Raw genomic sequence first — 14,868 nt, forward strand, 5'->3', positions numbered from 1 at the left:
TGGCGCGGGACAGTCAGGATCCGAATGAATTTAACTTTTCATTCATTAAACTTTCTGAATACCTCCTGAGGTCATGTTAGTTGTATATTTTTTTTCTTATTCATCGAATCACAGTGATGTTATATGCCTTTCAGACTGCCCTGCTTCTCAGAGTAGAAAAAAAATAACCACTTAAAAATCCATCACAAGGCCCCATGCTAATATTCATTTTTTTCCTTCTTAAGAAATATGAAATTCATTGTAGCAGTGTGCCTCTGAGTGAGGACAAAATGGATGAAACGACAAACTGGATTAAATGCTACCATGGTGAACCATGTGTAATCAAGCCATTTCTATCAACGATGTTATGAAAACACTGCCTGTCTTTGATTAGCTGGTGATAATTAATTCACAATTAAGTGCCACTTGCTCAAAAGGGAACTACCTTAGAACATTTTAATACTGATTATTATAATTTTGCAACAAAATTATGTAATTGCACGGACAGAATTTTATGAACTTGCTTTACAATTGACCAAAACAACTATGATGGTGACTTGCTGAAATTAGCAATTACCACCCAAGAACAAAATGGAAAAAAGGCTCCAATAGTTATTTATTTTTTTTAATGTATTTACAAATTAAATCTGCCAACAAGCTGCATGAACAGAAACAGGGGTAATCTGTAATACATTGCAAACCGTTTTTAAATTTTGCCATTTCAGCAATCAAGCACTGCTTATATGTATGGCTAAAACAATACATGAAAAGACCCATTCTGGCCTAAACTTTTTTGTATGGTTTCCATCATATTTAACCAATGTTATTAACATGGACAGTGCACATAATCGCCTCAACACAAGTGTTAGGATCAATCATAAAATAAAACAAGCAGTTCTATGTATTTATTGACAGTATGGCACAGCAATAACATGAACACAACACAAGTTAATAACATTAACAACGGTTAAATTCAGTTGAATTACATTAAATATGGATGAATTAAGTTGTGGTCTTTTGAAGCTGGAGGATAACAATGAACTGTGTAAAGTTCGAGTAGGTAAGCACATTGTTGTTCAAGATTTAAGTGCTTCTGAGGCTAAGGTTAATCAGACAGGGATTATTAATACTTCAGATATGATGTGTGTGCGTACAAGTATGTTTGGATAAGGCAAACTAGACATACAAAAATAATCTATTTAAAATTAAACTTAAAAATAATACACTCTTTAGTTATTCAGTGCTACCCTGTACATTCGCTGCCAGTCTTGAAATGAAATTCCAAGGCCTGCAGGCCGGTGTTATATCTGAAATAAAGCAAGGTAAAAGCTGGCTGTTCTATCCTAACACCCCAGGCATTCTGAGAGGAGTCAGATATTGACTCTGGCCTTGGCTGCCATTTTAGTAGTGTAGCTTTTTATTATTGCCAGGCCCTAGCCTGAAGATAGGCAGCGCAGCAGAACAGAACGTTAGCAACGACCTGTATGACAACGCTGTCGAGGCGGTTCTTTTCGGAGATGAAACGCAGCCCTCTCTAAAAAAAAGAGGCAGGACTGGGCGTGTGCACGAGCGCGTGCGTGTGTGCGTGTGCGACTGCAGCCTAGGGATCGCAGTCGGGAATGCAATGAGAGAAGGTGGCTCCGCCCACTCTAAGAGAGCGCCGGCCTATAGGAGAGCTCCCCGCTGAGCATCCTGCGCCTCAGCTCCCCCCACAGCAGGGTGCGCTCTCGCTGCGAGCCCTTCATGAAGCCGCGGTTCTCCTGGGCGCGGCGGGACAGGTAGGGGATGACCTCGTTCACCGGGCCGTACGGCACGTACTTGTACACGGGGAAGCCCGCCTGACCTGCGCAGACAGAAGAGGGGGGGGAGGGGGGACACCAGGAGAATATTACCACATTATCGAGACCCCCCCCCAGACACCCAGCTCCCGCTCCACTTCCATCCCCTCTGCTTCATAAACACAGGTGATCCCAGGCCGTAGCAGGAGTTCCTGGTGCTGTATTACAGTACCCATGGTTCATTGCAGCACCATTACACTTCGGTGAGATCAAATAACTATATTAGTATAGCGGTTCTTTACTGCTAACTGTCAAAGACACTTTGCAAAGTACCAGAAGGAAAATTGGGTAAAACCCGAACCCCCAAAATGCAAGCAAAGGTTAAAAAAAAAACTTCGCACGGGCTGAGGCCGCTGAGTGACTTTTCTGGTGATTCAGGACCGTGGAATGTATCATCTTCAGCGGTAGAGTGAGACAGGCTTCCAGTGTGAAGAGTGCGGAGCTGGGTATTGGTCTAAAGAATCAGAGGTTTCGCCGCTTCCGGAGTTAAACATCCCTCTGAATACGGAGAGCTAGACGCTCTCGGATTTGAGCGCTCCCTGGGATTCAGGCACCTGGATAATCCTGATAGTTCCTGTAATTATTTCAGCCTAAGCTGTTTAAGGCCTGTCGGAGGGTAAACAGGGCCCGGTCGCGTCAGCGCGCCGAAGACGCTGAACCACAGCTGGATTAGGGGGTTTCGTAAGACGTGGCGCGGCGCCCGTCCGTGACGCACTGTACGCGCGCTCGTTCGCCGCGGGTCCATTTAAGGACAAGGCCTCGCCGACGCCGTCCCCCCCCCCCCCCCCGCTGCGTGCTATCCCGTTACCGCCCGCGTGTGCCAAAGCTGGCGCGAACGCGGCTGGCGGTAAAGGCGGATATCCCGCCACCCGATGGCCGACGGGACGCGCCCACAGGCTCGGGGGGAAGGGGCGGGCGGCCGGATTAGGGGGGGGAGGGAGAAAAGACGAAGGAAAGCGTGTTAGCGACCGCGGGCGCTAGCGTCTGAGCGGCTCACCGAGCGGGAAGCTGATCTGGTCGCACATCCCCAGGAGCTGGCCGAAGTAGACCTTCTTCTCCGCGGGCGACAGGCCCATCTCGTTCATCCTGTTTCGGCGACACAGAGAGAGGGAGGCGGAGCACGGGGTTAAAGCCAGGACAGTTTCGCGCCTCGTTTGGGCAACGGTTTCGGCGTTTAAAACACAAGCGCTACGCTACTCACGCGTGTGGGCGCAAGAGTAAACACTCGCTAAACCAAACTGCAGTGAGTCAGGAGAGGGCTGCCTCCTTTAAGGCCTTACCTCTGAATGGTAAACTTGACGGTGTCCTCGTTATGCGAGGCCACCATGACGTTGGCCTTTCTGTTGTGCTCGATCTCCTCCAACACGTAGTCCAGACACCTGCGAGGGACAGAGCAGATCGCGTTCAGTCAAACGGACCTCATCGATGACTAACTTCCTCCATCGTTTTCCATTCACAAGTTTTTACACGGGCCCGTACGATTTTACGACTTGAGCTGCCGGATGATTTATGACCGTTTCTTTGGAGGCGTCTACAAATGGGTGAGCAGCTGAACAGGAACCCGAGTGATTTCATTATTTTTTTCGTGAAAACGCACGGAGGTGGCTCTCTGGGATTGAACCCTCCCGAGGCGGAACATGTTTTCTTCGTGTTTAATTCCGCTTCTGCCATAACGCACAAGTGACGGACCCACCATGGGGAAAAACACAAGCTAAATAAAGAGCATCGTTTCGTAGTTCTCTGAAAACTCTGACATAGTAAACTTCTAAAACATTACCAGTTCTTATCTGAATATTTTGAGGATGTCCTTCAGGGGTAGCCTGAAAATCCCTGGGCGGGGCGAAACACTGGTGATGATGATGATGATTTATGACCACGTAACGTTTGATACGCATCAGTCAGCTGTGGAGCGGCTAAAAATCCCGAATGAACTCAACTGATAAGGAAGACTCTGGAGTTATCTGTCCTTCAGACGCAAAAGAAAATAAAAAAGGAAGAGAGAGAAAGCGAACGGGTTTGGGTGCGGCTGTTTTTGTTCTCTCCCCCCTCACTTGTGGTACATCCGGTTGGTGGCCTCGTAGTCGGGGTTGATGGGGTCCTCGTAGCCGATCTCGGCGGCCCGGGTCCTCTCCTGGTACATGTAGGCCCCGCGCACCAGCTTGGCCCCGAAATACCAGCCCTCGCGCCGCGACAGCTCCACGTCCAGGGACACGTTGTCGTAGGCCTCCTGCGGAGACACGGGGGGGGGGAGCGTCACAGAGCTCGTAACCCACATGCGACCTGGGCAGCGGTGCCAGATTTGAAAACGGATAACCCGCCCAAAGCCATTTTCCCCCCACAGAATAACGCTTTAAAAAGTAGCCCAAATGGGCGGGTTTTCGCCCAATCTGGCAACGTTGGTCCCGGCCTCACTTTCTGGCCCATACACATATGGGAGCACAAGCCTTACCAGGCTGAGGTCACATTTACTGCAACTTCCAGGGAGGCGCTTGTGTTTGGCTCTCACCTTCAGGTAGCACTGGTAGGTGTTGAAGATGACGGGCCTCTCCCTGTTGAAGATCCTCTGCATCTCCAGCGTCAGCCTGCTGATGGCCGGCTGGAAGTAGGTCTGCTCCGCGTCCACCATCAGCCGCACGCCGTTCTCCTCCGCGTGCTGCGAGACGAGAGCCGCCATTTTACTCAGCGACGTTCCCAAGGCCCCGCAGTTCCTTTTGCCTACATTTCCCAGCATACACACTGGCTCTGGATCACGTGCACCCGCACGCTTTTATTGAGATGTTAGCGCCAGCAAATGTTAGCCCCAACCACAATCAACCGGGAGTGATTTGACCAAAATAAAGGCCTGTGTAGGTCTAGTGACACATAGCTGATACTGATAATTTTTCGTACCCTTCAGCAGCTTGGTTATTGTACAGTCCAGCTGTTTTATGCAATTTGCCAATAAACAAACAGACAAGTATTGGAATGTGTGAAAAGGCTCAGGCAGAGGCGGAAACTGCGTGACCTCTGACCCTTGCCGCACCTTGGCCAGGATGTCCATCCTCTGCAACATCCTCTTCATCTGCCTCTCCTCTTCCTCCGTGAACATGCTGAGGAGCGGCTCCAGGTGTCCCGTCTAGAGAAGGAGAGAGAGAGAGGGGGGACGAGTTTAGCGACCTCCATCGCTCCCTCGCCGCCGCGGCTAATGTAACGACGCGCAAAATGGCCGCCGCGCATCACCGCGCTGCCGCGTGTTAGCGGAGGCTGAGGTGAGCGCTCTACCCTTCCGCTGCAAAGTGCCCTGAGATCACGGAGAGCTCGACATAAACGCGGTCTGTTATTACTGAAGTGGAAAAGCCCGGCCGGCTCTGGAGCGAAGCGCGCGGCGAGCTAAGCTAGGTGGATCGCGCTAAAATAACTCCCCGCACCGCCTGCGCGTTGCATAGCAACAACACTCAAAATACGTCCATTTGATTTCTTAAATCCGTGGGACTTAAGCAGAGGGCCTGTGTACCCAGGCCGGATTAGGAAGATCAATGCCTACCTCCACGTTGGGTACAACAAGCAGGTTGGATATCTTTGTTCTTTCATCTATCAGACTGTTCCAGTCCAACAGGTCAATGGTCCTGCAGGGTCAGGAGGAGCACAAAATACAATTTTAAGGCAGGAAAAGGACAAACTGTGGACTGCTGAATATCATTTTTATGAGCGTGCATTTGACTCAGTGCCAATTATCAGGTGCGACCATACATTCAGGTGATAAGCATTATCTGAAATTAGGAGTGCTAGAGCCCATGTGCTGATTAATTGTGCAATCTGGTTTAATTAGGCAATCGTTCTTACCCAGAGGATCCCAGCTTCTCGCCTGTAAACCAGTTCTGAATGTCCTCCTTGGCACCAAGTTTAATCAAAGTCTCCTGTAACAGAGGGGGAGAAACACAGGCCAATAGTCTTTAAGCCAGGAGTTTATTTTTTTATTTTTTTTTTAACCTTTTCCGATCCCAGGACCCTCACCCAGGCTAAGGCAAACAGGAAGCACTCATCATAAATTGCGTTTAAAAAGATTGCGGCCCGGGATTGGGGGGGTTAAGATTGTGATCACAGATCGGGAGGGGGGGGGGGGGGGTTTCATATTGCAGTTGAGGGCCCCCTGCAGCACCTTCACGGGCCCCCTGTTGAAAACCCAAAGCCTCAGACTCTTTAGATCACTATTACTGACATAGTGGAATATGTACCAGAAGCCACCCGGTATCCAGAGAACTGAAGTGCCTTCGGCAAATGAGAAAATTTCACATGCAAGAAAAACAACTATGTAAATAAGCATATTCGATAAACCCTTGTTCTACAAAAGAGCGCTATGAATGGAGATTTGTGTTGGCCCCAAACAGCTCTCTCAAAGGAGGTGCACTGGCAAACAACAGCAGATTTCAGGGATATCGGGTGTTCCGAAATGGCTGATGCAAGCTGATGCATGTAAATGGGACACATTCTGACATGATTAAACAATGTCAGAGGAGAGCAAGAGACAGGGCTGCAGCAGTGGCGTTCCCTCCCTGGATCACACACATACACACACACACACACACACACACACACACACAGACACATACACACACACACCACACACACACACACACTCACACACACACACACACACGCACACACACACACACACACACTCTCACACACACACACACACACACACACACAAACACGCACACACCCACATGCACACACACGCACACACACACACACACACACATGCACACCCAAACACGCACACAGCCACACGCACACGCACACCCAAACGCATACACAAGAACACACACGTACACACACAGCCACACACACACACACAGCTGTCTACACCCTTTCAGTGTGACACTGATCAATTTCCACAGCGGCCTCAAGCAAAATATTCTGCAAGAGACTTTAGAATCCTTAAATTCAAAATGCCATCATGGCAAATTGATATTTATAATGTACCGCAGTGTACACTGTGTAAGCATACCGGCTTCCATTTAAAAGTACACATTCCCCCCGTCCCCAACAAAATGAAAGTATGCTGAAAGAAATACTTCAGGAGGATATGCTGTGCTTGTACAATGACTCAGCAGAGATAGTGCTTTGGGGAAGGTGTTCTGTAATCTTTTAAACTGGGAAAAAGTCCTCTTCATTTTGAGGTTTGTCTTCATTTCAGTGATAGCCAATAGATAATCCTGCAGAAAAAAAAATTAGATTTGCTCGGAAGTTTTGTGTTTGTGTCTTTGTTTTCACTATTTTTAAAATGTCAGCGTGTGTAAATGAATGTACACTGGTTACAGTGATCTTTTGGTAATCCTAAATCAATGCCTAAATACCTACATCCAGATTGAGATAGCCAGTGTGTTCAGTAGGAAGCAGAACTTCCCAGTGATTGCTTGAGTGCTCACTTTTACAACCGTTTGCCGCCATTAATTAGCCAATTATATGGCTGCTCCTTATCTCACAAAGCCATTCTGATAAAGACTCTGCCCGCCGACACTACAATAAGGAAGGACTAATTGCATCATTACGAATACACTACTCGTTCGATTCGGTTTTATAATGTTCCGGTGCATTCCGAGATAAACTTCAAAAGTTAGAAAAGACCGTGTACTTTTATGAGCCTGCCTCCCGTTTGAGGAACTCCAAGAAGTTAACACGAACACGGTTCTGCTTGTGATAGCCTCTTCCCTTTAGGAAACGCTGCATAGCTCGCTGTTTGAGTTCACTAAAATTTTTAATTAACAGTCGGATCCACGCCGAGCCTCTTCAAGACAGGGCTTAAGGGTAAATCCTGTAAGCCCGCAACTCTGGAACTCTGCCCTGCCCAGGGGAGGTTATGTTCCAGAAGCAGCGCGGAGAGTTCATGAGGTGATTTTTTAATAATGTCCTCCTGAGCTTGTTTGACCCTCACCCCCTGCTGGTGATCAGCGCTGTAGGTGCTGAGTTCAGCAGTAATGCAGGCTAACTGCGGGGGGTTCGCAACGCTGGGGGAAGGCCGTGTTTCAGCACGGCCACCATAAAACAAAAGGCAGGGCAAATGATCGCATTTTTTTTACGAGAGGCGTGTCTGGAGACGGTCATCTCAGAATGAACGACTGCTGGAATCTGTGATGTCGACAAGGCAACGAAAGCAAAAGTGAACTTAGAAAAGTTAAAATTAATGCAACCCACTCTCCCCCCCAATCCCCCCAATTGCTATCAATCCCCCTTACCCAGACTGCTATTAAGCCCCACCAACCCCCCGGTCACAATTAGCCCACCCCCTCCCCACTGGTTGCAGTCAGCCCCCTCCTCCCCCATTTTGCGTCACGTCACGTCTCCACAGATGACCTCCGACCCCCAGGGGCAGCCCAGGCCGTACCTGCAGCTGCTCCAGCTCCAGCTTCTGCTCCAGGGCCTCCATGCCCCCTTTCCCCTGCTTGTCGGCCAGGAAGCTGAAGAACCGCCTCCACTTCACCAGCACCTCTGAGAACTGAAGCTGTGGGGGGTGAGAGGGGGGCCGCGGAGGGGGCGGGGGAGGCAGGGAAGAACGAGGGTAAAGTTCGCGTCAGAAGCGGCGAACAAAGACTTCAACAGACCGCCGGCCCGCCTTCCCGCCAAAACTCACCAGGAACTGCGGCCGCCCCAGAGCCGTCATCTTGATGGCGGAGAAGCCGTCCTGGGAACTTCCGCCTGGGTAGCAATAAAACGCGCTCGTTATCACATTCCACTACGGGTTAAAAAAAACCCACACAAAACACACACAGCTGAGGGAAACGTAGCAGTGGCAGATGTGACAGCGTCCATTTTGAGCGTTTTGTGGTCTTTTCAGACGGCTTGGTCCTTTGACTCGGTGAGCTTACCCCCCCCCCCCAGACAATAATGCACAGCACGGGACATGGGGGTGTTTTAATTTCACTGAAAACCCTAATTAATGCGCTGAAACCCTGCAGCCGTTCGACTACGGATGATTTAAACGGGGGATTTAAACGACGAACTAGGCTGAGATGGCCTCTGCCACTTTGCCGCTACGGCTGGTGACATGTGTGCGGTTTTCAATCAGTCTCTGCTTCAGGTGATCCGACCTGTTACGTCCTGGGGGACGGGGGGGGGCGCTCACCTGAAGCTCTGATGCAGTTGAGGAAGGTCTCCATGTGGTGGTCGCACTTGGCCTCGTCGGCGTAGAAGTAGGTGCGGGCGCTGATCACCCCCCCTCTGCGGTCCCCGAACTGTCGGTGGGCCTTGTACTTCTTCTCGCGGTGGTCCTCACCTGTGGTCAGAGGGCACAGGTGTCAGCCGGTGACCGGGACCGAGCTAAAACAGATGGGACAAACTTTTTGTCCTTAACTCTGACTTACAATTAAATGCAAACCTGCACTGTTGTCTTCAAGAGCAGTTTGCAGAGCTCAGAAAACACTAGAACTAACCTGCCAAACTGCGTCTGTGAAGGAGTGTAACGTTTGCATTTATTTTTGTAAATCAAACTTAAAGGACAAATATAGATCGAATACAGAACAAAGCTCCTCCAGCATACTGTACCACCACAAAAAGAGCACACCAAAGATGTACAAAAATCTGGCACTGATTCCCATGGAACTGATCTGCTTAATCTGTGGATCAATCTTTCCCCAATACATAACCAACCAATCAGATGTGTCCAATATATTAAACACGGCCATCTCGGTGCGTTTCTCAGCGAGGGAACCGACTAAAGAGAAATGGAAATTATGGAAGTTCCACGGATAACCGGTGCCATGGTTAAAATGGAAGAAGAGAGGGCAGGAAACAACCCAACGTCAACCCAACATCAGGAATCCTTTAACCAACCACTGCATGTTAAACCACATAGACACCCAGCGGAAGTACATTAATAAAGCAACAATATCTGACAGCGAATGTTTTAGCTTTCCTGTACGTGGCTGTTCCTTGGTAACGTGGTACTCTGTACCAGTATCTGCAATACAGAAAAGTGGGTAATTGTCTAAGTGAGTCACAAATCATTTACGGCAGAAGTTAAGTCAGTTATGTTCCATGTGCCACTTATCAAAACTGGTTCTGGATAACAGCTTCTGCTAACCGTATCAGTATACAGTTAATAAATTTAAGTGATGAAACCAAACAAAGTCACATATGTGGCTTAATAGTGACGAAGCAACTACTGACCTCTGCTCTCTTTCTCTGCTTCGGATACACATGATCTGAAAGGAAGGGGGGGGGGGGAGTTAATTATCTCAGGTTTGTGTAATTTGGTAACTGCATGACAGAAAGGGTGGAAAAACACACATTATGAAACCTGGTTTCCGAGTGCTGTTATCCTTTAACTGCAGTAAGGTCGAGAGCATCCGGCAGCCCGGTTAATAAAGCGTGTTTCCGTGGCCTGTTAAAACGAGCTCAGCGCTTTCTGTGTTTTTTTTAGCCTTGTCTGACAGCGTGTTGACATCGGTGAAAAAAGGGGCTGAGGAACCTTGACCCTCCGCTGCCTGCTCGGCCGGTCGCCCCCGGCAACCTGGCCCGGAGCCACGCCCCCTGCCCCTACCCCCCACCTGACGGCTGACCTCTCCCTCGCCGCCGCCGCGTTTGGGACCTCGCTGTCTGGGGAAGGAGCGCACGGGGCCTGACACGCTCGCAATGCCTCCGTATCTAATTTTACACCGCGGCGTGTCCGCACGTCAGCCAGGCGTAACCTCGGGAATTCATACGCCCCCCACACGCCCCCCGCCCCGCCCCCCGCCCCGCCCCCAACGTGCAGGAGGAACCCTCCTCTACTGACAGGTGCGGTGACCTTCACACACCACCGGCCAGCGCGATTCCGGCTATTTCTCCCCCGCGGTGGCGAGAATGCGGACTGGTCAGAAACCGAGCCTGTCCGATGAGACAGCCCCCGTTGCGTAACACGCTCGCACACGCACGGAAAACGCCCTTTGGCGTCTGGGCAGCTGACGAGAGACTGCCAGACATTCTTTACAAAAACACTCGGGAGGGCATCGACACTCGTAAAGGCGCGGGAACAACAACGTTAAACTTTATTTTTTTCCCCACACCGTTTTACTGTAACTCTGGAGTCTGTGGCAACCGCGTTCAACGCAAGATAGACGGGAGAGGAAAACGGAATCAAGAACTTAAAGCCAGGCTTTTCCTTTGCTGACCCGTCTGGCTGGCAAACAAGCAAAATGGCCGACTTAGTCTCTTAGCTCCTTTCTCCACCATTCCGCCGTTGCACACCGCACTTACACGACAAAGGGACCGCGTGAAATGCCCGCTGTGCTATCTTATCTCACCCAGCAAACTCAGTGCTGTTCTGCTGCCCTAATAATCTCGTTCTAATCCCGCCACTGGCATCGTTCCCCCTGTGGAAACTTTCCTTTCCGACTGTCGCTTATCGCCGGAGAGGTAGCCATGCTTCGTTATCAAACATTAGACTGGCCCGTGGCGGTTCCAGAGTGACTTGCCCCGTTGCAATGATGCAGCGTTTCCTACGCTAAATTCCTTCAGAGCTGCATAACTGTCCCGTGAATGGGGCTTATTAAAATTCCACGCCTGTGATTATAACTCCTGTGTGGTTTTCCTTGTCTTCGTTACTTTATTGCAGAGTTCACTGCTGAAAGTATCCCATATGTTAAGTAAAACAAGGTTAAATACCTTGCTTGATACATGACATCAAATGTACGTAAAGCAAGGTTAAACACATTATTTCATATATGATATCAAGACTCTAATCTTTAGATATTGTCTTTATTTGAACATCAAAACATTCTCTTCTAAACTAGTATTGTTATTATTACTATTATCATTATTATTATTAGTGCGATTTCATACCGGTCAATGGAGGCTACGAATCTTATCACAAATCTTATGTGTTCATTAGAACTGTACTGATTTAAACGATTCCCAGTGTGAATCGGCCTGCGCTATTTCGGATTGATTCGACAAAGAATACACTTCACGAGAACATTCTAGGTTATCATATGATTATACCGCCTATTTGTTGAACACAAAGTGAAGCCCACAAACGAAAACAAAGCAGGCATTTATTAAATCCCCTTTTCTGTCAGCATGACGCAGTTGAATTTACGGATTGTTGTTTTACGAGGCGGTCTTTTCTAAGCAAGTAAATCAAAGCATACGGGGAAAATATATTTTACTGATCTGCATAAATTTTATATCAAAACCACATTAATGTGCAGCAAACATGCAACAGTATTTTCTAAAAGAGCCTAACTGAAGCCATTCATTGTTTAGCATGCTTGCACACACGCTCAGTCTATTTCTACACTGCGCAACAAGGCACTTTTCCAAAACACATTACGCAACAATTTCCTAGGCTGCCGCAACCGGCTCCAAAGGCATTCGGCTTCGCTTGTGGTTCTCATGTGACAGCATGTCCACAGACGCCACAACTCCACACCAGCCAATCAGATGAGGAGGGCCTTGCCCAAACTGGCCAATCGGCTTTGGGCTTTCTGTTTACTTTCCGATAACCTTATCGAATTACGCCTATATCAATGGTGAGAACTGAACACATACAGAATGTTCTGTCTCCTTATATAGGCTACTATTTGTATAATACTGTAATACACGTACAATTGCATGAGGATTTGTTATTAATGAATTGACTTTCAAGTCTTTTCCTGAATTTAAATGACATTGACCCCCAACTCTGATATCCAAATGGAGCAATGTTGCTTACAAAACCCAAAAGTATGTCTGACAGAAAGGGGGATTATCAACTGACTGGTATTATTCATGGAATGCAATGTGTACACTAAGCATGAGCAGGCTGCTTCAAATCGCTGGTTCATAGATGCTACTTGTCTCCCTAATTTCGCTATAGTAAGGGGATAGCTAACGTGAGCGGGAACTCACTCCATCTCCTTCTTCTCTGCCTCCTCTTGGGTAAGGTCTTCCTCCACACTGTAGTCTAGCACAGACCCCACCCCAAAAGCCTCGTTCTTCTGCAGCAGGGGCTTGATGGTCTGGTGGTCCTCCCCTGCCACAAACTGCCCGTAGAAAGTCATCTTCATCATCTGCTCAAAGGCCTTCTGGCCCAAGAGCTTCCTGCTGAGGTCCATTAACTACGATAGAAACAGAACACCAGGGAGTCTCATCTCAAGTTGGAAAAGTGGAGAGAATGCTACTGGGACAAATTATGCAAATACAAGACATGCTACGCACTGAAACGAAATTAGTGGCGCGATGTGGAAGCGAGGTCATTCTTTATCTGGATTTCACACATAAACACAGAAAATTGGGGAGGAGGAACACTACTAAAAAAAACTGTTTTCTGGCTCACGTTTCAATCTTTTGAAGTATGGCGCCATTTTCTGCGGTTTACATCCATTATAGCATTGTAGCTCATTAAATGAATTAATCACAACCCCCTCCATTTTATCCATTTAAAACGCGAGCGCTGCATTTGCTGCTAAAGCACTCAAACACTAGAACATAAGAGGATGTTTCAGTGGCAATAATACTCCGTGGTTTGGCTTAAGAGCTTTCATTTACCGTCACTGGGAACGTTGCCAAACACTGTTCTAAATGCAGCGGTAATTTCACATTGTCAATAGGAGCATATGACAGCATAGGGTCGGATGCGTAACACGATAGCTCAGCTTTAGTTGATGGACCGTTAAATCGCCACGAATCTTATTAAGGAAGTCTAGCAAATTTAGAAATACTTTTCAAAAACAGGTGGCGTTTGCTGGCTTTATAATGACGCGATTGTATTCTCTTTATCAAACCTACTTATTTCTTTCTTTGAATGTTTCATTTTTGTTACCAACGATAAACAGTTATAAAGTCAATATGGGTCTCTTCAGGCAAGACTTCACAACATCATCACCGATGCTTTCACCAGGGAACGAAACTTTAAAGACCGTCACACGAGCGCCGGGGATGTTGCACACTACGACAACGGAGAAGGCGACAGCCATTGGAGTCCCCAAGCACGAAGTTCGTTAAAACTAATTCTGCGCTCTTTTCGAGAACAATTATTGAAAGAAACATTTCTGTCTAAAATTCACCAGCTAGCAAAGATGTACAGTAACATTACCTCCTTGTTCTTGTCGACCAGGAAGTCATAACTGCAAAGTTTGAAAACCAATAAACTTCTGAGCAGCTCGAGGGAGCTTTTGCTCTTGTAGGCTTCTTTGGTATTTTCAAAGTCAATAGCGATCGTGCTGTTCGGTGGAGCATCAGCAGTTTTTGTTTGGCTAATGAGGTCTGTTTTTGCTGTGTCTACAGACACCGTGCAGGTAGAATCGTTCTGTTCATCCTTCCGTTTCGTAGAGGCCAACGTTGATCGCAGTCGTCGGCCCGATGACAAAGTCAGCCTCCTTACGTTAAATTCTGAATTTGCCCTGGCAAAAGTTGGCGCTATTTTAGCGTAAGACATAGTATTCGGATAACAGAGATCGATAAGATGGGCTGTGAAGTAGCTGGATCCAGAAACTTCCGATGAAAAACTTCTGCAACCGTTGAAGGATGCTCACCAGGACAGATATTTCCAACTCTCGGAAGGCACATGTATACTCGACGAGTAGAGACCGCCCATGTGTGAAGGATGGTTAGCTCAAGCACCGATTGGTGGAAAACATGCTGACGACATAAAGCTGAATAATTAACAATACTGAAAAAAACTACTGTAACAAGACTAAGTTGCCTTAATGACACGTGAATTCTTATTTACGGAACATAATGAGTATATTGTGGGAATGCAAAATGTTTCTATGCGAAGCATGTAATGTTTTCAGAAGATTTTTTATTGGTTATCCTTCATATATTGTGACTAGCCTTGTATATGCTATGTATCATGCATACTACAATTCAATTAAGTTACTATGTCCCATAAACTCTCCTAACTTAGTTGATCGAATATCTGTCTGTCTGCATAAGTCATGACAAACAATCCAGTCGACCAGTAATGGGCTACAATATTGATCAAGGAAATAAACCGTGAGATTAATTTGCAGGCACTGGAATAAAAATTAGACTTAGTACCTTATTCATCCAGCTTCTATTTATGAGAGCATTTAATTTAATTTAATTGCTCAGGTCTCAAGAAAAAAAA

General features: G+C 47.5%; 1 protein-coding gene across 1 annotated transcript; it reads right to left on the bottom strand.

The window, feature by feature from the left end:
- Positions 1 to 578: 578 nt before the first annotated feature.
- On the bottom strand, positions 579 to 14,343 carry prodhb (proline dehydrogenase (oxidase) 1b). The gene is made up of 14 exons (XM_064353625.1): positions 13,852 to 14,343; positions 12,666 to 12,874; positions 9,966 to 10,000; positions 8,923 to 9,072; positions 8,431 to 8,495; positions 8,185 to 8,301; positions 5,640 to 5,713; positions 5,341 to 5,422; positions 4,840 to 4,932; positions 4,324 to 4,470; positions 3,869 to 4,044; positions 3,098 to 3,196; positions 2,815 to 2,903; positions 579 to 1,822 (listed from the first exon to the last, which is right to left on the bottom strand). Exons 1-14 carry the CDS (start codon positions 14,191 to 14,193, stop codon positions 1,629 to 1,631), a joined length of 1,872 nt encoding a protein of 623 aa, XP_064209695.1. The 5' UTR covers positions 14,194 to 14,343; the 3' UTR covers positions 579 to 1,628.
- Positions 14,344 to 14,868: the final 525 nt, after the last annotated feature.

The sequence above is a fragment of the Anguilla rostrata genome, chromosome 10 (assembly GCF_018555375.3).
Source record: "Anguilla rostrata isolate EN2019 chromosome 10, ASM1855537v3, whole genome shotgun sequence".
NCBI lineage: Eukaryota > Metazoa > Chordata > Actinopteri > Anguilliformes > Anguillidae > Anguilla > Anguilla rostrata.